Genomic DNA, 27,141 nt, shown 5'->3' on the forward strand with positions numbered 1-27,141 from the left:
TAACTATATAGTTATAACTTCTAAGTATTGTGAATCACTATAAAGTACACCTGTAACTTATGTAATATTGTACATCAACTATATTTCAATTAAAAAAAAAAACTCTTCCTGACAATTCTTTCAGAAACCAGATAGAAAAATGGTCAAAGGCAGAACCAGATAGTCTACAAAATATGCCAAATTTGCAGTTAGTGTGAGTTAACAATTCTGAAATTCCTCCCTGTGTACCGCAGCATTTAGAAAATGACTGAATCCACTGAGGATAACAGGAACTGGGTTCCAGGGCCCGCCTGTCCCCCGACGGCACACTTCTGTGCAGGGTGCAAACCGCACAGCGCCACCCAGCGGCCCTGGTCCTGACTCACACTCTAACAGCCCTAACGCAGGTCCCCTTCATTGTCTTAGGAAGCCAACCTCACCTCCAGACTCTTTAACTTCAAACCCTGGTCTTGACTCATCTCTTGGTTGAGTGCCTTAAAGAGAAAAGTCCAACCGTACTAGCAAGGTAGCTTGAAAAGAAAATGGAGCCCTGAGATGTGACCGAGAGAAGATAGCTTTCTTTGGGCAACACAGAAAGTTAGTCACTCGGTCGTGTCTGACTCCTTGAGAACCCATGGACTGTAGCCCGCCAGGCTCCTCTTTCCATGGAATTCTCCAGGCAAGAATACTGGAGTGGGTCGCCATTTCCTTCTCCAGGGGATCTTCCCGACTTAGGGATAGAACCCAGGTCTCCTGCATTGACAGGCAGATTCTTTACTGTCTGAGCCACCAGGGAAGCTCAGGACAACACAGAGCAGGGCAGTAAAGGCTGCATTTTTTCCTTTTGATCTCGAGAGATCCCGGTGGTTCAGAGAACACATTTGTGTGCTGAACTCTGGGTTGCCAATGAGTGATGATGGAGATGGTGCTGGCTCTGATAAGATCTCTTTTTGGGTTTCTTAAAAAACATGGTAGCATTCTTTTATCATTTATTATCACCTTTCACATACCACTTTCTTCATGTGAATTTTTTGCACCCCCATATTATTATACCGGACTAGTAATACCCATCATTCCTGGGGCTTGCTATACGTCAGGCTCTGTTCTCAGTTTCTGACTAGCAAGACTGGGATTTGAACCCAAGGCAGGCTGGCTTCAGCATCCATGCTCTAACCACAATACTGCACAGCCTGTAACACATGGCTATGTCACCTGTAACTGTCTGCAAGGCATGCGCTGTTGCCACAGGGACAAGTGAATCAAAATGAGCAACAGGCATTCCTTAAAAGACTGAAAGTAGAGCTACCATATAATCTAGCAATCCCACTCTTGGGCATATATCCAGAGAAAAGTTTAATTTGAAAAAATAAATGCACCTCAATGTTCATAGCAACACTATTCACAATAACCAAGACAGGGAAGTGATGGAAGTGTATATAGAGGAATGGATAAAGAAGATGTACATATATAGAATAGAATATTAGTCGTAAAAAAGGATGAAATAATGTCACTTGCAGTAACACGGATGGACCTAGAGATTATCATACTAAGTGAAATAAATCAGAGAAAGTCAAATATCATATGATATCACTTATATGTGGGATCTAAAAAAGGGTTAGGGTTAGGGATATCACTTATACGTGGAATCTAACAACAATAAACTTATTTACAAAACAGAAACAGACTCACAGACATAGAAAACAAAGTTATGGTTACCAAAGAGGAAGGAGAAAGGGGAGGATAAATTAGGAGTACGGGATTAACAGATATCTGTATAATATAATGGCAACAAACTCCAGTGTCCTTGCCTGGAGAATCCCAGGGACGGGGGAGCCTGGTGGGCTGCCGTCTATGGGGTCGCACAGAGTTGGACACAACTGAAGCGACTTAGCAGCAGCAGCAGCAGCATATAATATAATATAATACAGATAAACAACAAAGTCCTACTGTATAGCACAGGGAACTATAGTCAATATCTTATAATAACCTATAATAGGAAATAATCTGAAAAAGAATTGATGTGACATGAAGCCTAGCATATAGCATACAGGTGTGCTCAGTTGTGTCCAACTCTTGGTGACCCCATGGACTGCAGCCTGTCAGGCTCCTCTGTCCACGGGATTTACCCGGAGTGGGTACCATTTCCTTCTCCGAGATATATGTATAAAACTGAATTGCTTTGCTGTACACCAGAAACTAATACAACATTGTAAACCAACTATACTTCAAGAAAATGAAAAAGTCAACTTTACATGTAAAAAGAGAAAAGCAAAAGCAATGTGAACAGGAGGTATGGTTGCTGAGGGTGGGCACAGTGTGGCCTGTGGGCCTGCAGGGCGTGGACAGAAGGGTCAGGAAGCAGCCGTGCCAGCGTCAGGCTGCCAAGAACTGACCGTCTGGCCCACACAGCTGTGGACACACACCATGACTGCCGGAGAAGCTCATCAAAGGTCAGCAGCGTCAGTTTTCACAGACAACGAGAAAAATAAACACCCCATTAACCTGTGGATCCTATTCTATTTTGCAACACAGAAATTATTACTTTCAACTCAAGCCAACAATTATTTCCTGAGTCATGGCGGCCACTTTATTGAACTGTATCCTTACTGTGAGCTTGTCCTAACCGGAAAATGAATAAGCAAAGCATTTCAGCTGCCCCTGCCTTATGCAACTACCATGCCAAAAAGAACAACAATAAAAAAGAAATTGAACTAGGGAGCAGACTTTTTAAAGACCTTCTAAATATGTCTAAGGATTAACCCACAAAATTGAAGGCAGTTTAAAAACTCTTCTGTAGTCAGTCTTATGCATCTTCTAAAATACTCTGCTGAATTTTCAAGTTCCAAATTCTTCACGTGTGTTTGTTATTTTTATCAAAGGCTTTTGTAATCAAATTTCATGATTGAAAACACACTTTAATTAGTTTTCTCTTTTTTCTTTCTTTCTAGTTTTTGGTGGCACTGCTTGGAATGTGGGATCTTAGCTCCCTGACGAGGGACGGAACCCCTGCCCACTGCATTGGAAGCTCAGTGTCTTAACCACTGGACTGCCAGGGAAGTCACCTAATTAATTTTCTTAAAAAAAAATATATATATATATTAAAGGATCGAAGCTTCCGAAATCCTGGGAGGACTAAGCATGGGTACACTGGGACAGTGGTTTTTCTGACTTTTCCACATCGCTGCCTGTCAATCCAACAGAATACAATGAACAGGGAAGGCTACATCAAACACTGCCTGGAAGTGTCCAGTGAGAGCACAGGTGTGACAGGTTGATGCTTTCCTGTTTCATCATCTCCTGCCTATCGTGAGGACAGCAGCTGAAAGGTAGTTTGCACCATGGATTATGAAGTGGTAGAGTCTGAAAAACCAGTCATTTTGAGTTAAAGAGGATCCTTAAATTTGTCCATTTATAAGGAATTTAGAAGGAAAAGAAAAAGCAACAGGTAACACGAGGTCACCGTGCACACAGTTTCGTGCCACGTTACCAGGGAAGGGATGACATCAACAACCAAAGTCACCAAGGGCGTGCCAAAATGACCCCAGAAACGAGGGATTTGGCTCCGTTTAGTGGTGGTGGTGAAGGCAGTGGCACCCCACTCCAGTACTTTTGCCTAGAAAATCCCATGGATGGAGGAGCCTGGTGGGCTGCAGTCCATGGGGTTGCTAGAGTCGGACACGACTGAGCGACTTCCCTTTCACTTTTCACTTTCATGCCTTGGAGAAGGAAATGGCAACCCACTCCAGTGTTCTTGCCTGGAGAATCCCAGGGACAGGGAGCCTGGTGGGCTGACGTCTATGGGGTCACACAGAGTTGGACACGACTGAAGTGACTTAGCAGCAGCAGCAGCAGTGGTGGTGACAGTAATCAGGGCAGGGGGAGTCCCAGATGTGCACGCTAAGTTGCTTCAGCTGCATCTGACTCTTTGTGACCCTAGGGGCTGCAGCCTGCCAGGCTCCTCTGTCCATGGGATTCTCCAGGTAAGAATACTGGAGTGAATTGTCGTGCCCTCCTCTAGGGGATCTTTCTGACTCAGGAATCGAACCCTGAGTCTCCTGCACTGCAGGCCCGGGAAGCCCAAATCCCTTTAATCATGACTGGAATGGAGATGACATTCTTCATCTCAGAGCTATCGGGGGATGGCTTGTGAAGAAGAACTCTTCCTCAGCTCCAACCAGACTTGTGTCTTGATCTTTTACCTCTGTCATGAGAGACATAAAAGAGGGCCAGACGGAATATCCCTTGGCTGTAGAATCGAGTGCCTCATAAAATAACTGTAAAGTCAATGTCCAGTATGAGCTCCGCTTAAAATGCCCTGTTTGAGAAATGTCTTAAAGGGGCCCCCGGGAGGCAGGCAGATGAGTCCCAGTGTGTGAGACAGTATTACCTCACCGGCACATGGCCCGGGGGGAGACCAGCTTAGGAGCGGGGTTTTCTGTTCTGTCTTATGCATGCTGGGGGAGGGGACCCAGGGTGGGTTTGGGGGCAGAGTGAGGAAAGGGAAGAAAAAAGACAAGAGGGAAGAGAGAAGACAGAAAGAGATGGTTATCACGGATCCTCAAAAGTCCAAGTTCCTTTGTCTTGTTTGATGCTTACACCTTCCCCACCACCACCCAGCTTCTCCTGGCACCAATAAACTGACCTTTAAAAGAAGGGATCTGACAGCTTCCCAGATGGTAAAGAATCTGCCTACAATGCAGGAGACCTGGGTTCGAAGCCTGGGTCAGGAAGATCCCCTAGAGAAGGGGATGGCAACCCACCCCAGGATTCTTGCCTGGAGAATCCCATGGAAAGAGGAGCCTGGCGGGCTACAGTGCACAGGGTTGCAAAGAGTCGGACACGACTGAGTACAAGCACAAGCAAGCACAATATATGTGTGGCTTGCCTGTGCTAAAAGAAAAAAAACGGAATCTGAGACCAGAGCCCAGAAGGCTTGAGGGAGGGTGGGGCCACCAGCACATCCTGGAAGGGCAATATTCTTTGGTTTCTCTAGGACAATATCAAAACAGGTGACACCAACGAAGTCCATGTTCCTTTGATGGAATCATTTCTCCCAAGAGGATTCATGAACTGAGGCCGTGCCTCAGTTTCCCCTCAGTAAGGTAGTAGGGACAGGTCCCTCCTGCCCCACACGGCATGCTTCTGACAGACCTGCCTGAGGTCTCAGCAGGGAGTAGAAGGTCATGAGCAAGGGCTGACCCCGTCACTAGGTGTTTGGGGTCCTCCTCCCCGACCCCAGAGTTCAGGGAGGCGGGGGGCTATTTGGGGGCGGGGGCGAGGCTAGAGTCAAGTAAGAAGGCTGGTCCCAGGGCTGGTCTTCAAGCTTTTGTGTGTCAGGCACTATTGTCTCCATGATGTGCTGAGACCTTCCTGTGCGTCTCGACTCTAGGTTTGCCGACCCCCATTTTCCCCCTTCACACACCACCACCCTACAGAGCTTCTGAGCCCCAGCGTGGCTGCTTTTATCACCGCAGCTAATTAAGGACCGTGAACAAGGAAGCACCTTGTCTTTCCTCCAACGTCAGCTCTACCACGCTCTTTACAGTCCCACGATCCCTTTTGTGATACTGACGTCACATTTCATGAAATCTCTAACTCGTTGCCATGACACCTCTCCAGCAAGTTGACGTGTAAGAACCACCAGGAAAATAATTCTCCCTGCTTTTTCCCAGGGCTCCCGAAGGTCATTCTGTGCTCTCCCGCTTCCCGTCATTCCATGCTGCCAAGCACCATCCAACAAGCACACAAGCACGAGTGAGTAAAGGCTCTGAGACACATCTGGTTGTGACAGTGAGTTGATTTCAAACAAAAGTGACAGATCTGTTCCCGATGACACAAGACGGTGGAGAGAGCTGTTAGGACATGCATGCACCCCGAGCTACGCTCTGAGCGACAAGGTGGGGGCGGAAATGGGTTAAAATGGCTCGGTCATGCAATTATTGGGAAAGAAGCTGCCAGGGAGAATAAAAAAGTCTGAATACCTGTGCAGGTCATAGCTTCCTCCATCTTTATTTCCTGATGTAGGAAAATATAAGAGTAATTTATGTTAGCTTTAGAACTCATAAAACCACTCCCTCTGTCCTGCTTCATGCACAACCTCTACATCCTAGAAAGAAACATATCGTGTGAAATACAGACAGCGCCAGAGTCCAACAGAGCTTTTCTGTTAGGGTCAAAATGAGGATGGAAAGCTATAAATAAAAAAAGGGTTTAAAATAAAACATATTGGAGTTTACATGAAAAATAGGTGGGGGTGAGATAGGAGAGTCCATTTCAAAGTAATAAGACGGTACTTCCCAAAGTTCAAGTAAGTCTCAGGAATAGTTAACTTTTGGTGACTTTAGACCAAACCCTTGGAAAAAAGGGCCGACAATCATCTCTCTTAGGAATCGTCTAGAAGTGGACTGCTTGAAGTGTAACAGCAAAAACAGGCTCCACCTGGCACGTCACTCACCATTCAGAGGCTTGATCAGGTTTCACTAAGTGGAGCGGCCATGTCATCACCAATAAGACTGCTATGAACTTCGGGGAAGAGATATCTGGGTGTCATATTTCTAGTGCCTCTAATGGTTGTTCCAGTTTCCAGGCTGTTTTTTTTTTTTTTTCCTTCAGGATTTGAGGAAAAGGTCAGATACACCAGATATCTGAAAAGATTTAAGTTGAGTGGAGCTACTGACCAAAAATCTGGACTCTCCTGGCTGGTGATGAATTCCACCAAGGCATGAATGGAGGGGTGGGGACTGATAGCGGTGATGGGACCGCCCACGGGATGTAGAATTTTCAAGCTGCAACTTGCAGTTTGAAAACCTCCGGGACCCAATACTGGTGGAAGTGACTGGTGACGATGCTGCCATTTCAGGATGCATCCTGGCTTCTCATTCCCATCACTCACATGGCCCAGGGAGCTGTCTGCTTTTATTACTGGTGATGCTGCTGATGCCGACTTACAGGGGACCCACAGAGACACAGGCCCTTAAGGGCACTGAGAAAACCCAGCTGCCAACAGAGGAGTCTTGCAGATTGCTCCCCACTGCCTATGGATCCAGGCTTCCCAGGTGGCACTAGTGGTAAAGAACTCCCCTGCCAATGCAGGAGATGTTAAGAGACACAGGTTCAATCCCTGGGTCAGGAAGATCCCCTGGAGAAGGGCATGGTAACCCACTTCAGTATTCTTGCCTGGAGAATCCCATGGACAGAGAAGCCTGGCGAACTACAGTCCATGGGCTCTCAAAGAGTCAGACACAACTGAGGTGACTTAGCACATAGCACGGAGAAGGCAATGGCACCGCACTCCAGTACTCTTGCCTGGAGGAGGAGCCTGGTGGGCTGCAGTCCATGGGGTCGCTAAGAGTCGGACACGACTGAGCGACTTCACTTTCACTTTTTCACTTTCATGCATTGGAGAAGGAAATGGTAACTCTGGAGTAGTGTTCTTGCCTGGAGAATCCCAGGGGCAGGAGAGCCTGGTGGGCTGAGGTCTATGGGGTCACACAGAATTGGACACGACTGAAGTGACTTAGCAGTAGCAGTAGCAGCACATAGCACATGCCTATGGGTCAAACTCTTGGCCCTTTGGGGTTGACATGTTATGCCCTTGGCCAGCTCCAGCACTTTCTCTTTCCTTCTATGGACAGCTGATATTTACATTTCTATAGGAATTATGAGAAAATCAGTATTCTCATTAACCAGAAAAGAGCTGGGGCAGACACTGGAAAGAACTACTCTCCAGGAGCCAAGGGAGAAATGAGTGAGTTTAGCACTGCAGACCAGGGAGAGAACTTCAGGCTGATTCCATGTCAGCCCTCTTAAACTTTCAGATCTCAAAACAACATCCTGCTCAAACATCTCTAGTTTCAGACAGGAAATACTGGCAAAAGAAATCTAATTCAGTATGTCATGGGCAGGTATCCAATTGGGTAAGTTTCAAACTCTGAAAGGCAGAAATAGGGCATTGTGTGTTTCCATTCTAATTCTCTTTAATAAAAAAAAAAAAAAGGATTTCCCAGTTGACCTAGAGTATCTCTTATGACTGTTGACAGCAGTAACAAATAAACCCCTGGGGCTTTCATCCCATCTTCCAATGGATGCTTTCATCAGATATTGAGGTTTACTAAGAGAATGCATCTTTGGGAGAGATGGAATGAAATGCCCACCAAATCTTTAGGGGTATTAAATTTTTCATTAGTGCACCCAGAGCTAAATTTATTGAACAAAGTATGTTTGGAATTGCCTGGAGAGTTTCCCCTGTAAGGGTCCCAAAAGATACGCTTTCACATCTTCTCTCCCCAGCTATATGTTTCAAAGGCAGAAAACTTGACCACAGAAAGAATTTTCCAGGTGCTATAGGAAGAAAAAAATTCTTTTTTTCTCCTTACCAACTTCAAGGCCCTTGGGTCTTGGGTTGCACTGCTTATACCCTTGGCAGCTCCTGAGCTCCATCAGCTGCAGGTGCAGCTGATTCAAAACGCCCCGTTCGACTGTGTGCACCGTGTTTGTGAGCTGTGGACAAAGAGGCCAGGACGACAGCTTTAAGCTCACGTTCTCCTTATTCCATTTTCAATAGCTTCACAAAATGAGAACATAGGGACTTACCTGATAAGGATCTGTATTCATATCAAAATACTCCAAAAAGCCAGTGGCAAACTCGCAGAATAGAAAATTATGCGTCTCATTAACTGTCCGCAAACACCAGTAGGTGTTATTGTTAGAGCTCGTGCAAGCACAGAAGGATCCCACTGTTGGTAAGAAAGAAAACAAAGGGAAGAGAGTCAGACAAGGTGGCAGCCTAGATATTTCAACCTTTTCTTGTCTTCACATTTTTAAGTTCATATTTTCTCTCTTGCAAACATTGTATGGGTGAACATTAAAAGTACTCTATTTCCTCTGCCTTCTCTATACAAATTTGCTGTGAGATTAGATGAAGATGGAAAAAAACAGTGGCGACTCATGAAGGTGAAGTTTCAGGCCTGTTCGTCTGCTGTCCCCTAAGTTCTGCTGGGTATTGATCTCTAAAACCGGGCGATGAGTGGAGAGAAGGAAGGAAAGTATCAGAACTCCTATTTATGGTTGTTGTCATTTTTTATAAAAATAAAAAAAAAAAGGTTGCTTAATAAAAAGATGGACCCAGGGCCTTAGCTTGTTTTGAATGTCAGATGATCGAGTGTTACAAATGGGCCCTGGAAACAGGGGATTCTGCAGTGTAGATGGGCTTGGAGAAGGCCTGAATCCAGCTCAGAGGATTTAAGAATGTAGAAATTTGTGATGTCACAGACTCTCCACAACACTTGAACATGAGATGGACAGTTACCATGAACATTTCTTGTACCATGCAGAGGTTCACTGGTTAACTTGTAGAACATATATGAAAGAGCTGTCAGATTAAAGCTGCTACTGTGTGTACATGTCCACCCCAAACTCCCTAACGCCCCCCATCCTCCCCCGCTGGCAACTATAAGTTCATTCTTTAAGTTCTGTGAGTCTGCTTCTGTTTTTTAAGTCGTTGTGCATGCGTGCTCAGTCATGTCTGACTCTTTACGACCCTGGACTGTAGCCCAGCAAACTCCTATGTCCGTGGATTTCCCGGGCAAGAATACTGGAGTGGGTTGCCATTTCCTACTCCAGCGCATCTTCCTGACCCAGGGATCAAACCCAAGTCTACTGCACCTTCCTGTACTGCAGGTGGATTCTCTACCACTAAGCCACCTGGTAAGCCCATGTAAACCTAAGTGCAAACAGAGACACTGAAATCAAGATGCATGAAAACAGAAAGATAGAACAAAAATGGTCAGAAGATAGGCCCTCGGTCTCCCTAAGAATGGTCTGTGGGTTCCCTGAAGTCTCCAAATTCAGTTTGCAAAGCACTGACCTGGGAGGCCTACTGCGATCCTTTCAACTAGAAGATCTGGTGTTTTAGCTACTCTGTGGGCTGGCTGGCCTTCATGCAAGAAGCTGGTATTATTGAAGGGGACTGAGAATAAATCTGACAGAGTCCCTGCGTTCAAGGAGTTTTACTTCCTTTTGTGATATGCAGAATGTGTTCTTGAAGAAAGCAGAAACGAAGCATATTCGGGGTAAAAGTGTTCATCCATTTATTCAGTTACTTAGTGACGGAGCAGTCTTGCTGGGCCAGAAATCCGTCAAGGGCTGGGGACCTTGTGAAATATTATTGGGAGAAAAACCCATGGAGAGCGTGGCATTTTCAAACAAAAGACCAAAATAAAAATTTCTAAAGAAAAAAAGTAATTTAGAGGCAAAAATGATCCTAGTTGTCGGTATAGAAAAATGATATGATACTTTAATCTAGAATCTTTCTAGATTCCTGGATTCCAGCTGCTGAATTCCTTCATCTAAGTAACTGGGTGAGCTGCTGGCTGTCCACATGGTGGCAGGAAGTAGCATTTTTCTTTTTTTTTTGTCAGCACTGGGCAGCCTGTGGGCTTCCCAGGCGGCACTAGTCGTAAAGAACCCGGCTGCCAATGCAGAAGACATAAGAGACGCAAGTTCGATCCCTGGGTTGAGAAAATCCCCTGGAGGAGGGGATGGCCGTCCACTCTAGTATTCTTGCCTGGAGAATCCCATGGACAGAGGAGCCTGGAGGGCTACAGTCCATAGGGTCACAAGGAGTCAGACATGACTGAAATGACTTAGCATGCATGCATGCATGCGCAGCATGTGGGATCTTAGTTTCCTGACTAGGGATCGAACCCTGGCGCCCCTGCATTGGAAGGGCAGCGTCTTAACCACTGGACCAGCAGGGAAGTGCAGGAAGGAGCACTTAGATGGAGCGACTCACGGTTCCAGAACGGGGCCGTCTGCCAGTGGCTGTTATCGTGTGTGAAGCAGGTGAGGCCGGGGAGGCTGCACTCCTCGCCCTTGCGCTGCCTCCTCTTCTCCTTCCTCTCTTTCTTCCTCCTGCGGTTCTCCTTGTAAAGCTGCAGTTTGCTGTCTACTTCCTGAGCAGCTTCTCTATTTCAACAGAAGGGACGTTTAAATGATCAGAAAGCACTTTCTCAAGTAAGAACAGGTTGCTATGAGTCTCACACACATATTCAGGCATAAGATAACAGACACACAATAATAGATGGCCTTAAGTTTTCAGGGCTTCTCTGGTGGCTCAGATGGTGAAAAAATCCTCTTGTGATGTGGCAGACCTGGGTTTGATCCCTGGGTCGGGAAGATCCCCTGGAGAAGGGAATGGCAACCCACTCCAGTATTCTTGCCTGGATAGAGGATAGAGGAACCTGGTGGATTACAGTCCATGAGGTCGCAAAGTGTCAGACACAACTGAGCGACTTTCAGTTTATGTTTTCAGAGGGCCTCAAAGCATGGAATATAATCAGTGATATTGAAGACAAACTCATTAAGTGACAACACCCTTAGCATTTTACTATCTCAACAGGATCAATATTTTCTTCCTTACTGAATGCAAACATTGATGGAGATAAATGTCAATGTGAATCAGAAGATTCCACTAGCCTTACCCTTTGGACAAGTGGCTCAACCTCCTGGCAGCTCAGTATCTATCAGCCATGAAATCAATGATTGGTTGGATTAGATAACTTGAATTAAGTTTCTAGAATTCTATTGACAAATCCTACAAAACAGGCTTGGAGAATTTTTTTAAAAAGTGTTTTTACTTTTTCAATTTTTCCATGAAGGGCTCAAATTTTGTTGAGGCTCAAATATTAAATTCCTCTTATATGCTAATTTTACTATTGTTTTAAAAAGATGTCCATTTCTTCCAGCTTTCAGAATTCAACATGATTGCAGGCTGCTCTACAGAACACAGGGACCTAATTCAGTGAGTCCATGTGTCGTGATCACGGCCCACAGAAAGCAGTGCATGGAGGACAAGCCAGTTACCAGCCAGTGTATCGTCAGAGGGAACACAGTGTATTGTCAGAGGGAACACGTGGAATTAGATTACAGCCCCATGTGATGCCCCCTCATGGGATTCCAGAAGCAAGGATTGCCTCTGTCCCTTGGCAAGATGTGGGCTTGTTTTCAACTTCTTGAGCTAATACCCTCCCAGCTGCATCTACTTTTCTCAAGCCACATCACTTGGAACCGAGTTCCAGTCCCCTTTCAGAAACGCCCAGCAAACAGTCCCTTCACTCCCAGGAAATGTAGCAAATGGTTACTCACTTGAATGGGTGAAGGTGGCTCTTTAATTTCTCTTGCTTTTTCACGCCTTTCTCTTTGTTGTAATAGCTGCAGGCAAGAAGGTTAAAAAGTGAGTTTGCTCTCAAAATGGATTAAAGATCTCAACGTAAGACCAGAAACTATAAAACTCCTAGAGGAGAACATAGGCAAAACACTCTCTGACATACATCACAGCAGGATCCTCTATGATCCACCTCCCAGAATATTGGAAATAAAAGCAAAAATAAACAAATGGGACCTAATTAAACTTAAAAGCTTCTGCACAACAAAGGAAACTATAAGCAAGGTGAAAAGGCAGCCTTCAGAATGGGAGAAAATAATAGCAAATGAAGCAACTGACAAACAACTAATCTCAAAAATATATAAGGAACTCCTACAGCTCAACTCCAGAAAAATAAATGACCCAATCAAAAAATGGGCCAAAGAACTAAATAGACATTTCTCCAAAGAAGATATACAGATGGCTAACAAACACATGAAAAGATGCTCAACATCACTCATTATCAGAGAAATGCAAATCAAAACCACTATGAGGTACCATTTCACGCCAGTCAGAATGGCTGCGATCCATAAGTCTACAAGCAATAAATGCTGGAGAGGGTGTGGAGAAAATGGAACTCTCTTACACTGTTGGTGGGAATGCAAACTAGTACAGCCACTATGGAGAACAGTGTGGAGATTCCTTAAAAAACTGGAAATAGAACTGCCTTATGATCCAGCAATCCCACTGCTGGGCATACACACTGAGGAAACCAGAAGGAAAAGAGACACGTGTACCCCAATGTTCATCGCAGCACTGTTTATAATAGCCAGGACATGGAAGCAACCTAGATGCCCATCAGCAGATGAATGGATAAGAAAGCTGTGGTACATATACACAATGGAGTATTACTCAGCCATTAAAAAGAATACATTTGAATCAGTTCTAATGAGATGGATGAAACTGGAACCTATTATACAGAGTGAAGTAAGCCAGAAAGAAAAACACCAATACAGTATACTAACGCATATATATGGAATTTAGAAAGATGGTAACAATAACCCTGTGTACGAGACAGCAAAAGAGACACTGATGTATAGATCAGTCTTATGGACTCTGTGGGACAGGGAGAGGGTGGGGAGATTTGGGAGAATGGCATTGAAACATGTATAATATCATGTATGAAACGAGTTGCCAGTCCAGGTTCGATGCACGATACTGGATGCTTGGGGCTGGTGCACTGGGACGACCCAGAAGAAGGGTATGGGGAGGGAGGAGGGTTCAGGATGGGGAACACAGGTATACCTGTGGCGGATTCATTTCGATATTTGGCAAAACTAATACAATATTGTAAAGTTTAAAAATAAAATAAAATTAAAAAAAAAAGTGAGTTTGCTAATCATGCATTTCATCAAATAGTTCATTTATAAAATGGAAGCAGAATGGAAGGTAGGCGGTTACTTTGTTATATGTAACAGTCTTAACGGGACTTTTTTTTTAACCTTCTGCTTGGGTTTATGACATATTTAATTTGACTGAAATGGTTTAGATTGTTATAATATGCATTAGGGAATTCCATTTATTAAACTTTCTATTGGTGAAACAGAGGCGAGCCCTGTGCGTGTCACTGCAGCTTGTGTTTTGAAGATGATTCTGTGGTGGGACACGCACACACACCTCTGTTTACTGCAGCCACACTCCTCAGGCTTCCTTCTCTTCAGATGCCCTCTCACTTCTCTCAAATTCTTAATTTTATCTTGCAAAGCTTCAATCTGGAAAACACACACACCAACAATGACATCATACGGTCAAGATCTTCTATACGAGGTAACTTTCTTTCCACCCCGTTTTCCGTGATCCATAATTATAGCTATTCATCTGAGATAACAGTTTGGAAACAAGCTGAGCATAGACTAGGTCTACCTCTCTATACCGTCCAATGTGTTATAATAAGCATTAATAGCTGGCTCTTTCATAATCGAATCATTCTGCTCACAGAGATTTCAAGAGGTCAGGCTTTTCTCACTGTCTATTTTGCTTTCCGTCAGGACTATCACTGTATCACTGGAGAAAGAGAAGCACCTTGTTCTTCTATTTTCCACCTAATTATAAAAAAGGATGAGCGTACACAGCAGGGCTGGCGAGCAGAGTTTGCAACTGGAATACACCTGCCAATCACGTGGCTTCAGCTCACCTCTTTATCAATGAAGGCCTTGTGGTCCTTCCAGGCTCTGGCTGATTGATAAAGTTCTCTCTCACAATGGATTGTATCATTTGGAAGAATAAAGCACCTGCAAAAACAAGCTACATTAGAAACAGGTTTCTAGTCTAGTATCAGAAAACATTAGAGGGACTTCCCTGGTGGTCCAGTGGTTAAGATTCTGCACTCCCAATGCAGAGGGTAGAGGTCTGATCCCTGGTCGGGGAACTAAGATCCCATATGCCACGTTGCCAAAAAGTAAAACACAAATAAATTTTAAAAATGCACCTAATGCTGGTTCCGAGGCTCTTTGGAAAACACTTAAAAAAAGGCAAGTAGTTTAAAAAAAAAAACATTAGGAATAGCAGAGGGAACTTCATTATCTAAATGCTTAACTTGGATGTTAGCATTAATTTGGAGCTGAGCCATAAACAAGGATAAGTGGGAATATTTCCTGGCAACTGGCAAGGTCAGAGGATGGTGTCAGAGAGACATCATCACAAAGTGAGAGGAAATATTCAAGTATCACCCCAAACTCCATTTCTGAAAGCCCCACCAAATACTGTAGGAAAAGAATGAGGTTCTCACAGCCGTAATGGAAGTGACTGACTTGAAGAAATACAGAGTTAGAAGGGGTTTATTAATCCAGCTCATTTTGTTAAAAAGAGCCTGACTGAGGGGCCTCTTTCAATGTGAAGTAAGAAGCAGCCCCAGGGATGGACAGCAGGTGAGATGGGGTCGGGGTCTATCAACACTGAAAGAGAAACCAAGCTGGGTCTAAATCTTTCAGTATCCAACCGTAACCATCACAGGAGCCTAGAGACCCTTGTCCCAAAGATAAAAGTCCTGGCAGTCCTCATGGCACCCTGCCTCCCTAAAGATGAAATGAAAAGAAAACAAAGATACTGCTAATGCATTTGGAAAGAAAAGACTTCTCTATCAAGAGAGCACACAGATTTTAGAAAGATGAACAGGGCAGTCGGTCAAAGCCGAGGAGGAGTCATCTCCCCCACCCCACCTCATCTCTGTGATTCTCTGGGATCTGGACAGGTCAGGTGTTTCTGATCTCACATCCATCCCCAATCTACACCATCTTTCTGGAAGCTTCTCTAGGACCCAGAGCCCTCCCTTGGGCTGTATTTCATCTCTGAAGTCCTGAGGGTAAACTGCTCTGAGCCACGGTGACCAGGCAGCACGGGGCACCTCTGCAGTCCGGGTAATGATTTGTACGTGTTTTCTAGACCCCACAAAGGTAACCGCTTCAGAGCAGAACTCCATGCCTGCTAAGTCAAGATGTGACAGCATCTCTCTGTCTCAGGGCCCAGCTGATCAGCCTTCACGTGATACCGACCCAAAACAAAAAGAGTCCAAATCTATGACAGTCTGGACTCCTGTTGCTTCTCACTCAGTCGTGTCTGACTCTGCGACCCCAGGGACGATAGCCCACCAGGCTCCTCTGTCCATGGGATTCTCCAGGCAAGACTATTGGAGTGGGTTGCCATTTCCTCTTCCAGGGGATCTTCCCAACCCAGGGATTGAACTCACATCTCCTTCATCTTCTGCACTGGATCAAACTCGCATCTCCTTCATCTTCTGCACTGTAGGCGAATTCTTTACCATTGAGTCTCCTGGGAAGCCCCTCTCTTGATTCTTAACCCTCAGTTATCACGTGGTCTAGCACTCGGACACTGCCCTGCTGAGTGATATTACTTTTTGCAATGGGGAAAAATCATGACAATATGGAGGGATGGCTTTGAACTCAACCCCCGTGACCACAGAGCCTTCTTACTTGTGCGTCACGCGGACGGTGGTGGGCAGGCCCACGACATTGCCGCTGTCCGCCAGCATTGTGTCCCCGTCACCACCGCCAGTCGCCTGGTGGCCTCCGGGCCCCTGGCGGCCTTCATCATGACGCTTGGCAATGTTTCTTGGCTGCAAGACCTGCAGTTCTTCTTCTTCCAGGTTGATGTCATATATTTCGCCTTCAAATTCGACTGACAAGGAACGTGTCTGCCGGGTATGGACAAATCTGGGCTTGTACTCTGGAAAGAAGGGAAGACAAATTAACACGGATATCCAGGTATAGTTCAGGAGGGATGAAAATGATCGCCAGGCTTGGGGAGCATTTCGAGGGGGGTGAGCAGCACACACGGCCTTCCTAGCTGGCCCGAGGGAATTCATGCGGGAAGAGGCAGGCTCTGGTCCAGGCTTGAACAGCGCAGAGTGGTGTGCTTTTCTGGACCTTAGGCCCTTCATCCCTCAAGTGAGGTAGTAGGTCAAGGTGATCTCTAAGACTTTCTGCTTAAGGTAGGCTGTGAACTTCTACTGACTTAGTCACTCAGTTGTGTCTGACTCTTTACAACCACATGGATTATAGCCCACCAGGCTCCTCTGTCCATGGGATTCTCCAGGCAAGAATACTGGAGTGGGTTGCCATTTCCTTCTCCAGGGGAACTTCTATTGAGTTGGCTAAAAATTTGTTTGGATTTTTCTGTAAGATGGTATGGAAAATCTGTAAGATGGTATGGAAAACGAACTTTTGGTCCACCCAACATTGTTTTCAATGTGAACTACAAGGCAGTTTGGATAAAACTATAAATAATAGTAATGACTATAATTTAATAAAGCTTTTGCTATGTATTATTTCCTTCACACGTGTGCTAAGTCGATTTAGTCGTGTTCAACTATGTGTGACCCCATGGACTATAGCTACCAGGTTCCTCTGTCCATGGGATTTTCCAGGCAAGAATATTGGAGGAGGTTGCCATTTCCTTCTCCAGGGGATCTTCCCAACCCAGGGATGGAACCCACGTCTCTTATGTCTCCTGCGATGGCAGGCAGGTTTTTACCACTAGCGCCACCAGGGAAGACCATTTCCCACGTACATATTTCTAATGCACAATCATGAAAGACAAGTATTATGATAATAAATCCTCACATTAAAACAAAACACGATCAGAGTGTCAAAACAGGCTCATGAATGTGGTGTTCTCATCTCTATGTTATGATGAGAAATCTGAGGTTCGAATGCTACGCATCTTTTGCAAGGTCATGCAGCCAACAGTTGTGGGGGCTTGGACTATAAACTATCAGATGACAAAGTCGCCCCTTTTTGACTGGGCTGCCTTTTCAAAAAGGTAAATGGCTCAGATAATGAAGAATCTGCCTGCAACGTGGGAGACCTGGGTTTGATCCCTGCGTTGGAATGATCACCTGGAAGGGAATGGCAACCCATTCCATTATTCTTGCCTGGGAAATTCCATGGACAGAGAAGCCTGGCAGGCTACAGTCCATGGGGTCGCAAAGAATTGGACGTGACTGACTAACACTTTCACTTTCAAATGTTCCAGACACCTTCTATTTGCACAAATAATAAAAGATTGCTCTAAGAAAAAAATTGAACTTTGCAAATGCTTTCATCAGCCAATGGACTAATGGCAGATGGACCTGGCAGATGGAGAAATAATGCTGGGGGGAGGCCAGTATGCTTTCTGGTCAACATAGACCACTGTCAAAACTCATTGTGGGCTAGGTAAGAGCTTTAACGTGCAAACATGGGCTCCTGCCGCTCAGATGCACTCAGGCTCTGTGGGGGCGCACTCAGTGCTCTGATGTGTCGACCCTGCTGCTAAAGTAGGAAGAAAGGGCACACATAGGCTGCAGAATCAGAACCATCTTGCTCTCTGCTGCTCTGAGATGGAATGCCTCTTTGAGGTAGCTCACTGAGAGTGCTCATGAATTCCACCGTGACGGAAAAGAGGAGCATCCAACCCCTGTTCCCCACACAGCTCGAAAAAAATGGCCCTAGACTTCTCCGGCTTGTGCTCAACACAGAAAAATCAGTGTGCTTTACGGTCAGTGCCTGGGGAGTAACACTGAAGTTCTTGGGAGAGAAGAGGCTGCCTCCACCTTCAAGCTGGACACTGGGGATGGTTTCTGTTAAGGGTGAGGGTCTGGGTCCTCTCCTTTGTCATTTTCCCATTAGAAATCTTGGTGTGAATTATTAAACCTGGCATTTTCTTTCAGGAGGAAAGAAAATCTCCCAAGTCAATGATTTTCAGCCTTTTGGATTATCGATTCCTTTAAAGTTTTGTATCCAGAAACGTGCATATATACACAAAGAATATACTTAAAATTTTGGATAAAATTTTAGAGGGCTCAGTGGTCATGTATGGATGTGAGAGTTGGACTGTGAAGAAAGCTGAGCACCGAAGAATTGATGCATTTGAACTGTGTTGTTGGAGAAGACTCTTGAGAGTCCCTTGGACTGCAAGGAGATCCAACCAGTCCATCCTAAAGGAGATCAGTCCTGGGTGTTCATTGGAAGGACTGATGCTGAAGCTGAAACTCCAATAGTTTGGCCATCTCATGTAAAGAGTTGACTCATTGGAAAAGACCCTGATGTTGGGAGGGATTGGGGGCAGGAGGAGAAGGGGACGACAGAGGATGAGATGGCTAGATGACATCACTGACTCGATGGACATGAGTTTGGGTAAAATCCAAGAGTTGGTGATGGACAGGGAGGCCTGGCATGCTGCAATTCATGGGGTTGCAAAGAGTTGAACACGACTGAGCAACTGAACCGAACTGATGATCCTATACAGTTCACCTGTGGAGTCTGAGTTTAAGAAGTCTGTTCTAAGGGCTCCCGTTGTTCTAGTCTATGATTTGATTTCTTGGTTCAGAATTTAATGTATTTTGCTTTTCAAAATGGGAGAGGGAGAGGGTGGGAAGATTTGGGAGAATGGCATTGAAACATGTAAAATATCATGTATGAAACGAGATGCCAGTCCAGGTTCGATGCCTGATACTGGATGCTTGGGGCTGGTGCACTGGGACGACCCAGAGGGATGGTATGGGGAGGGAGGAGGGAGGAGGGTTCAGGATGGGGAACACATGTATACCTGTGGCGGATTCATTTTGATATTTGGCAAAACTAATACAATTATGTAAAGTTTAAAAACAAAATAAAATTAGATTTAGCAAAAAACAAAAACAACAACAACAACAAAAAAAGTACATAAAGGCATTATCACGGAAATGTCACTTTTCGTACTTAGCCACTAGATGGCACTAAACTCTCATTCTTTTATGGAAGGTGCCGCTTCATAGGAATCTGATAGCTAGCTGCCTGATAAGAGTTTTTATAAAAATGCTAGGCAGTGCTTTTCATACTGAATTCGACTAGTTAGACCCTACAAATCAATGAGAGGAATTAGAAAAACACATTGTCCTAAAGCAGACAAGCTTTTTTTTTAAAAAAGCATGCATGCTTCTCTTATTAGTTAAATGCATAAGCCCTGAATTTTTTCTTCCAGTATACAAAGAAAGCCAGATAACACTATCATTTCCAGAAAAAGATGTATACAAGTCTGAGAAACTCCTAGTAGTATAGAATCTATGTTTTCTTTCTTACTATTCAGTTGTTCTGATCTGCTGTAGATGTAAAACAGAAGAATGCAATGAATATCTGGATCCTCATCACTCAGGAAAACAAACTATTAAAATAACTATGCCTCCCATTGTACCACGTTAAATTTAATGTTTTATAGTGAAAGTGAAAGTTGCTCAGTTATATCCGACTCTTTGCGATCCTATGGACTACATACTTCATGGAATTCTCCAGGCCAGAATACTGGAGTAGGTAACCCTTCCCTTCTCCAGGGCGTCTTCCCAACCTAGGGATTGAACCCAGGTCTCCCACTTTGCAGGCAGATTCTTTACCAGCTGAGCCACAAGGGAAGCTCAAGAATACTGGAGTGGGTGGCCTATCCCTTCTCCAGAGGATTTTCCCGACCCAGAAATCCAACCAGGGTCTCCTGCATTGCAGGTGGATTTTTACCAACTGAGTTATCAGGGACATGCACATATACATAAATAATTTTATGACATATATTTTTTAGCAATTTATACTGTTAACTCATCTTCTAGCTGAAACTTCAGATTTTCATTTTCTTTTTTAAGTATGCATATGTTTGTGTCTGCCGCTTTTACAGAGTATATTTTCATTCTAAACTTAATATTCACAAAGCAAAATTTCAAATGACCTCAGCCTTCATATTTTAAACAGAACCATTATTTGCTTTTAGCCCCAAACCTATGCATTGGTGATATTTAACATGTAGATGGATCAAGGCTTGTTTGCCTTCCTAACGGCCAAGCCTGAAAGCCTCAGCCTGCCACCGAGAGGGTCACAGGCAATGGCTTACTTGGGGTCCCCTGGTTCCGCAGGAACTGCCTCTGATTCTTTCTCTGGCTCCTGCTGGCCCGATACCCGGACTCGCCACAACTGCACTCTTTGTCCTTGTCGTGGAAGCCACGAAAGAGGGGCCGCGTGCTCTGTCGGACAGCGAGCAGGTCACCAGAGCCCTTGCACTTGTGAATTCGAAGCTTGCCAGACGTGTCCTCGACGCACTGCCACTTCTGCAAGAGCCAACGTGAGAGCCAGTTACACACCCACATCAGGTGTTTCTGATTAAGGACTGCTGCTTTTGTTTTTAGAACCCTGGCAACACCGTTAAAAAGAGCGCATGAAAAAAGGCCAGCTTTCAAGTGACCCTGGAATAAGTTGACTCCTGTTCTCTTAGTTATTTCCTTCACTGCAGGCGAATACAGATGACCACGAGATCACAGGAAATCAGAACTACCTCAATGACACCAAAGCCAAGAATTGATACATAAATCCTCAGCATCCAGACTAAACAGTCTTGAATGAAACATGGAAAAGCCCTTACTTAACTCACCAAGCCTCAGAGCACAGCTGTCAGGGCTGTTTTCACCAGACCCGTCTTTTTTCTGGAAAAAACAAACTTGGCTGCTTTGTTCTCTGCCCTTGAATTTCTAATTCGAGGCCAGTAAGAGTGGCATATGAGGAAGACAGAAATGAATTTAACCTGAGTCCATCATGGCGAGCCAAATTTCATACACGGCAGACAAGAACATTTGCTTCTCTTAGCTCAGGCGGTAAAGAATCCGCCTGCAATGGAGGAGACTTGGGTTCGATCCCTGCGTCAGGAAGATCCCTGGAGAAGGGAATGGCAACCCACTCCAGTATTTTTGCCTGGGAAATCCCATGGACAGAGGAGCCTGGCAGGCTACAGTCCATGAGGTGGCAAAGAGTCAGACATGACTGAGCGACTAACATGCATACACACATAGACATGAGCAGATGAGCCGGGCATCCTCTGTGACTTTTCTTATCCTTCTACAAACAGTGCACACTCTTAATTGGAGGCTAATTACTTTACAATATTGTGGTGGTTTTTGCCATACACTGACATGAATCAGCCACGGGTGCACTTGTGTCCCCCTATCCTGAACTCCTCTCCCTCCTCCCTCCCCACACTATCCTCTGGGTTGTCTCAGAGCACCAGTTTTGAATGCCTTGCTTCATGCCTCGAGCTTGCACTGGTCATCTGTTTTACATATGGTAATATACATGTTTGAACGCTATTCTCTCAAATCATCCCACCCTTGCCTCTCCCACATAGCCCAAAAGTCTGTTCTTTACATCTGTGTCTCTTTTGCTGCTTTGCACACAGGGTCATCGTTACCATCTTTCTAAATTCCATATATATGTGTTAATATACTGTATTGGTGTATCTCTTTCTGACTTACTTCACTCTGTATAACAGGCTCCAGCTTCATCCACCTCATTAGAACTGACTCAAATGCATTCTTTTTTTTATAGCTGAGTGATATTCCATTGTGTATATGTACCACAACTTCCTTATCCATTCGTTTGCCGATGGACATCTAGGCTGCTTGCATGTCCTAGCTACTGTAAACAGTGCTGCAGTGAACACTGGGGTACGTGCGTCTCTTTCAATTCTGGTTTCCTTGATGTGTATGCCCAGCATGGGGATTGCTGGGTCGTATGGCAGTTCTACTTCCAGTTTTTTCAGGACTCTCCACACTGTCCTCCATAGTGGCTGTACCAGTTTGCATTCCCACCAACAGTGTAAGAGGGTTCCCTTGCCACTAGGTTTTCTCGTTTGAGCTTTCTATTAAGATAGCTACAGAGGTGGGACCTCTCCGGTGGTCTAGGGGTTAAGACTCCATGCTTCCACTGCAGGGGATGTGGATTTGATCTCCAGTGGGGGAACTAAGATTCTGCATGCTGCACAGAGAAGCCAAAAAAAAAATATATATATATATATATACAGCTACAGAAATTTCCAGCTTAACTCTGGATGAATATGACACAGCATCACATCTCAGTGCCCCCTCCTCCATTTTATGGGTATCAAACCTGGCTGAAATAATAGCTCTTTGCCTGGGGGTTATTTCATGGGATCCTCTATAACTGACTTAAGAGCTGATAATCTTCCTATTTTCCCTTTTCTCTCCCTAAAATATTAATCTGGCAAAAGGGAAGAATAATGACATTCATTTCAAGTTGATCATGGTTGTTACAACATGGTACAATATAGAGTTATCAAACTTTTGTGTTTTTTTCCCCCACATCCATATATGAGTATCACCTGTGTACAATTTTTTATTGATACTTTTTTTCTTTAAGTGAAGAGTTAGTTGCTCAGTCACATCTGACTCTTTGCTACCCTATGGACCATAGCCCACCAGGCTTCTCTGTCCCTGGATTTCTCTAAACAAGAATACTGGAGTGGGTAGCCATTCCCTTCTCTAGGGGAATCTTCCCAGCCCAGGGATTCAACCTGGGTCTAAAGAGTCAGACATGACTGAAGTGACTGAGCATGCACTCCTGTACTGCAGGCAGATTCTTTACCATCTGAGCCACCAAGGAAGCCCCTTTTTCTTTCAAATGGGTGTATTTCTAAACTGTGGACAAAGCCATAATACTTGTAAAATTGTGTGTTTGTTGTGCCAGTTTTATATTTTCAAATATACATGAAAATAAATGAAAAATGATTAGATAAAAGATGTTTTTTCAGGCCTTCTGTGAAGTGATCTCATGTATCCCCTTGTTATACCTGTATCTTTGAGGACTATTTTGATGCAAGGTGAAGTTTGACACTGACACTAGTGTACAAAATGGTGTGCAGCCCTTCACAATGGACCATCATGCTGAGCCACAGTTTGTTTTCTCTTAACGGAGTCACATGCTTTCCCAGGTGGCACTAGCGATAAAGAATCTGCCAGCCAATGCAGGAGACAGAAGAGATGCAGGTTCGATCCCTGGGTCAGGAAGATCCCCTGGAGAAAGGAATGGCAACCCACTCCAGTATTCTCACCTGTGAAATCCCATGGACAGTGGAGCCTGGCGGGCTACAGTCCAGAGGGTCGCAAAGAGTCAGACATGATTGAGCGACAGAGCACACACGTGGCGTCAGTAGCTGCAGAATGATCACAGCAGCCTTTGCACTTCTACCTGTGTGTGCTAAACCCTTCAGTAGTGTTTGACTGTAGCCCGTCAAGCTGTTCATGGGACTCTCCAGGCAAGCACAGTGGAGTGAGCTGCCATGTCCTCCTCCAGGGGACCTTCCCAACCCAGGGGTGGAACCTGAGTTTTTTGTCTCCTGCACTGGCAGGCAAGTTCTTTATCACTAGGGCCACCTGGGAGGCCCTATCACAGAGCTCCCAAATCCCTGCTATCTAGAACGTGTTCTGTAATTTCACTTTAGCCCCTATACACTCTGTGCTGTTGAATTAAACTATTTCAAGACACACCAGGTAACAACCTTCTTTAGCGGTTTGGCCAGAATGTTTTGAATGTAAATCTCTGTCCAGAGAAGCAGGAGCTCAAGAGACAAGACAAGTAACTACCTATTTACAAAACCAAGAAAAGGCAAGAAGTCAAGAATAATCTACGGACCAACTAAATTAGAGATGATTTAACTTGACTCAAACAACAACAACAAAAAAACCAAATATGAATTCAAATTGATATGGCACATGGGAGTTATGAATACATCTGATCAGTGGTTCTCACCTTGGCTGGACACTGGGATTTTTCCAAAGCTTCCCTGGTGATTCTAATGTGAAGCTGGGTTAAGGATCACTGCTTTAGATTCACAACTGGTTATTGGACCTCTTTGCAGTGGGATCCCACAGGAGGGCAGAAGGTATACTTTTAGGTCTAAGGAGCTCAGGTGGATGGCCTTTGAGAGGGATGTGCATATTTTTGAGTGTGAAGCAATGTACTGATGTGACCCGGTTAGAAAACAGCTCCAGTTGAATAGACGGACACTCCCAGCTCATCTACAATGGCAGAACTACGTGCTTTATGAGTAACCAGTTCTCCTCACTCTCTCCTAACCCTAACCCTTTGTTGTTGTTCAGTCACTAAGTCGTGTCCGACTCGTTGTGACCCATGGGCTATAGCCTGGCTCTTCTGTCCATGGGATTTCCCAGGCAAGAATGCTGGAGTGGGTTGCCATTTCCTTCTCCAGGGGATCTTCCCACTCCAGGGATCAAAAGCAAGTCTTCTGCATTGGCAGGTGGATTCTTTACCACTGAGTCACCAGGGAAGCCAACCCTAACCCTTACCCTGATCCTAACCAGAACAGTTAGTTGATGAATGACACAATCTTCACACATTCTTAGCTGAAAACTGCATGGAGCTGGTGCTATGCAGTTGTTTTTTTTTTTTAACATGGAGATCAGTGCTTTCTAAGCTTGGGTTTGCTGCACTGCACTCCTAGATATGGCCAATTCGCTTGAGGAGGTGCCAGGAAGTTCTCAGAAGAGTTCTCGGAGGGCTTCTCTGGTGGTCTAGGGGTTAAGAATCCCCCTGCCAATGCAGGGGAGGTGGGTTTGAGCCCTGGTGTGGGATGATTCCACACGCCCAGGAGCAACTAAGCCCTTCAACCACAATTACTGAGCCCAGGTTCCTAGAGCCTGTGCTCCACAAGGAGAGAAGCCGCCATAATGAGAAGCCTGTGCACCGCAGTGAAGAGTAGCCCCCGCTCCCCTCAACCAGAGAAAGCCCATACGCAGCAACAAAGACCTAGTACAGTCAAAAATAAAAAATGAAATTCTTGCTCGTGAAAAGGGTCTCAAATAAATAATATTTCATAGCTCCAGAATGTTTGGGAATCAGTGGTGCTTGAGTTTTTATATCATGTATCTGTCTTAAATCCAAGTGGTTTAAGACACATCCATCCACCTCATGCATTCAAAAACCAAGTGTTGATTACTTAATGTTTGTAGTAGCAAAAGAAGACATCAGTGGATTCAACTCACAGCCAAGCAGAAACTTAAGAAATACTCTATTTTTTATCAGACAGAAAAATGTGGCTCTCTTTATTCTTAAAAAAATGATGGCTTTATGTCTTTCTGTGTTCCAATTTATATCAACTTCAGTGCAAACACTAATTTGTAAAACACAACTGTACTGAAAACCTTCCTTAGTTTTAAAACCACAATGCATTAAAATTTTTCTTTTTTTGTCCTGGAAGAGCTGAGGGGACAAGTAGATTTCTGTAGAAAAATATAGGCAGAATTTTTAGTGACTTATCCTATTTGGATTACAACCCATTAGCCAAATTCCTTGTTGATTTCCGATGGGACAGAAATGAACAAAAAGTGTGTTTCTTTCCTGAAGAGTTGAATTTAATCCCATCTAAGGTCTAGCATGGTCATTGGCACAGATGACATATCATATAAAATCAAACATACATACATACATACATGCACGTACATATATACACATGCGCATATACATATACCCCCAAACACTACTTATATATACATTCTTGTATAATACAGAAGTCATTGACAAAAATGCCAATTATTTCCTGTACCACGGACTCTCTGAACAAGTCATAGACCCTATTAGATAGAGTAATTAGCTAAAGGCTTTGAAAATCTCCTTAGTGGCAAGCATACTAGGAATTTTAATGAAATGTAATTACCACACGTGGGCCACAGTCATTTTAGTGTTCTATATCATGGCAATTTTTATGGCTGAGCAATAAAACCTGGAAATAGCAGCAACTCAAATGGTCATCTTACTTGGAGAGTTTATAGACGGAGGTGGAGAAAGAGAATTTTTAAAGGAATAGCTCTGAAACCTGCTGCAGATCATTTACATGCTCCTGGTAATGAGATGGTTTTCCAGTGCAGAAGAGTTGCTGGAATCAGATAAGAGCGTGACTTCAGGTAAGGCTAATGGGACCTGAAGTACGTGCCCCTCCTGAAATACAGATGTCACACTGCCTCGCTTTTATCTACGCTCTTGGACTTTTTTGGTAAATCGGTTAATGGCCAAATCCAGTTTTCTCCATCTTCTCCAACCACTTACTCCTGCAAATTCCTTTCCTGCTTTCTGGGACAACATCAGTTCAACCCTCCTCCTCCTCCGTCTCTGACGTCTTAGTCTGTGTTGATAATTTAGCACATTCATTCCACAAATACTTCCGGACATCTACCATGCGCAAGGTGCTCGATAAAACTATTTCAGTAATTCCAAAGTTATATTATTTCATGTGAGCCTTTCCAACTATGCTGAAACTTGGGATGAAGGGGACGGACCAAGCCTCATGCATGAATCATTCCCTGAGTTTAACTCAGCATTTAATCACTCTGTTTAGTAACTGTGTCTAAGTGCTTTGGATGGGTTATATTGGGTTGACCAAAAATCTTATGGAAAAAAATGAATTAACTTTTGGCTGAGACAATATATAAGTGAAGGTAAGACACACCTGAGGAAGAAGAGAAGGTTGGCTCTTTTGTTCAAAGAATCATGTGTGCAGCTGTTTGGCTAGAATCCAATCTAAGGGGAGATGTCACATTATCATCACCTATTAAACTCTTACTTGATACCAGGTACTGGTCTAAGGTGTTTTATATAAAAATTTATTCATTTAATTTCCACAATAACCTAAAGTGCTATGCTGTG

At 44.4% G+C, this 27,141-nt stretch overlaps 1 protein-coding gene across 5 annotated transcripts in view; it reads right to left on the minus strand.

Moving 5' to 3' along the window:
* Window positions 1–27,141, minus strand: part of SULF1 (sulfatase 1) — a 198,377-nt gene that overhangs the window by 6,460 nt on the left and 164,776 nt on the right. For 4 of the 5 annotated variants that reach the window (XM_070382292.1, XM_070382293.1, XM_070382295.1 and 1 more), the window contains 9 exons: window positions 20,531–20,744; window positions 16,111–16,363; window positions 14,316–14,412; window positions 13,799–13,893; window positions 12,124–12,189; window positions 10,772–10,944; window positions 8,572–8,714; window positions 8,355–8,478; window positions 5,961–5,994 (listed from right to left, as the gene is read on the minus strand). In XM_070382292.1, coding sequence (XP_070238393.1) covers window positions 5,961–5,994; window positions 8,355–8,478; window positions 8,572–8,714; window positions 10,772–10,944; window positions 12,124–12,189; window positions 13,799–13,893; window positions 14,316–14,412; window positions 16,111–16,363; window positions 20,531–20,744 — 1,199 coding nt within the window. The remainder of the gene's footprint in view (window positions 1–5,960; window positions 5,995–8,354; window positions 8,479–8,571; window positions 8,715–10,771; window positions 10,945–12,123; window positions 12,190–13,798; window positions 13,894–14,315; window positions 14,413–16,110; window positions 16,364–20,530; window positions 20,745–27,141) is intronic. The other variant, XM_070382297.1, reaches the window with a different exon arrangement.

Source organism: Bos mutus, chromosome 14 (genome assembly GCF_027580195.1).
Source record: "Bos mutus isolate GX-2022 chromosome 14, NWIPB_WYAK_1.1, whole genome shotgun sequence".
Classification (NCBI taxonomy): Eukaryota; Metazoa; Chordata; class Mammalia; order Artiodactyla; family Bovidae; genus Bos; species Bos mutus.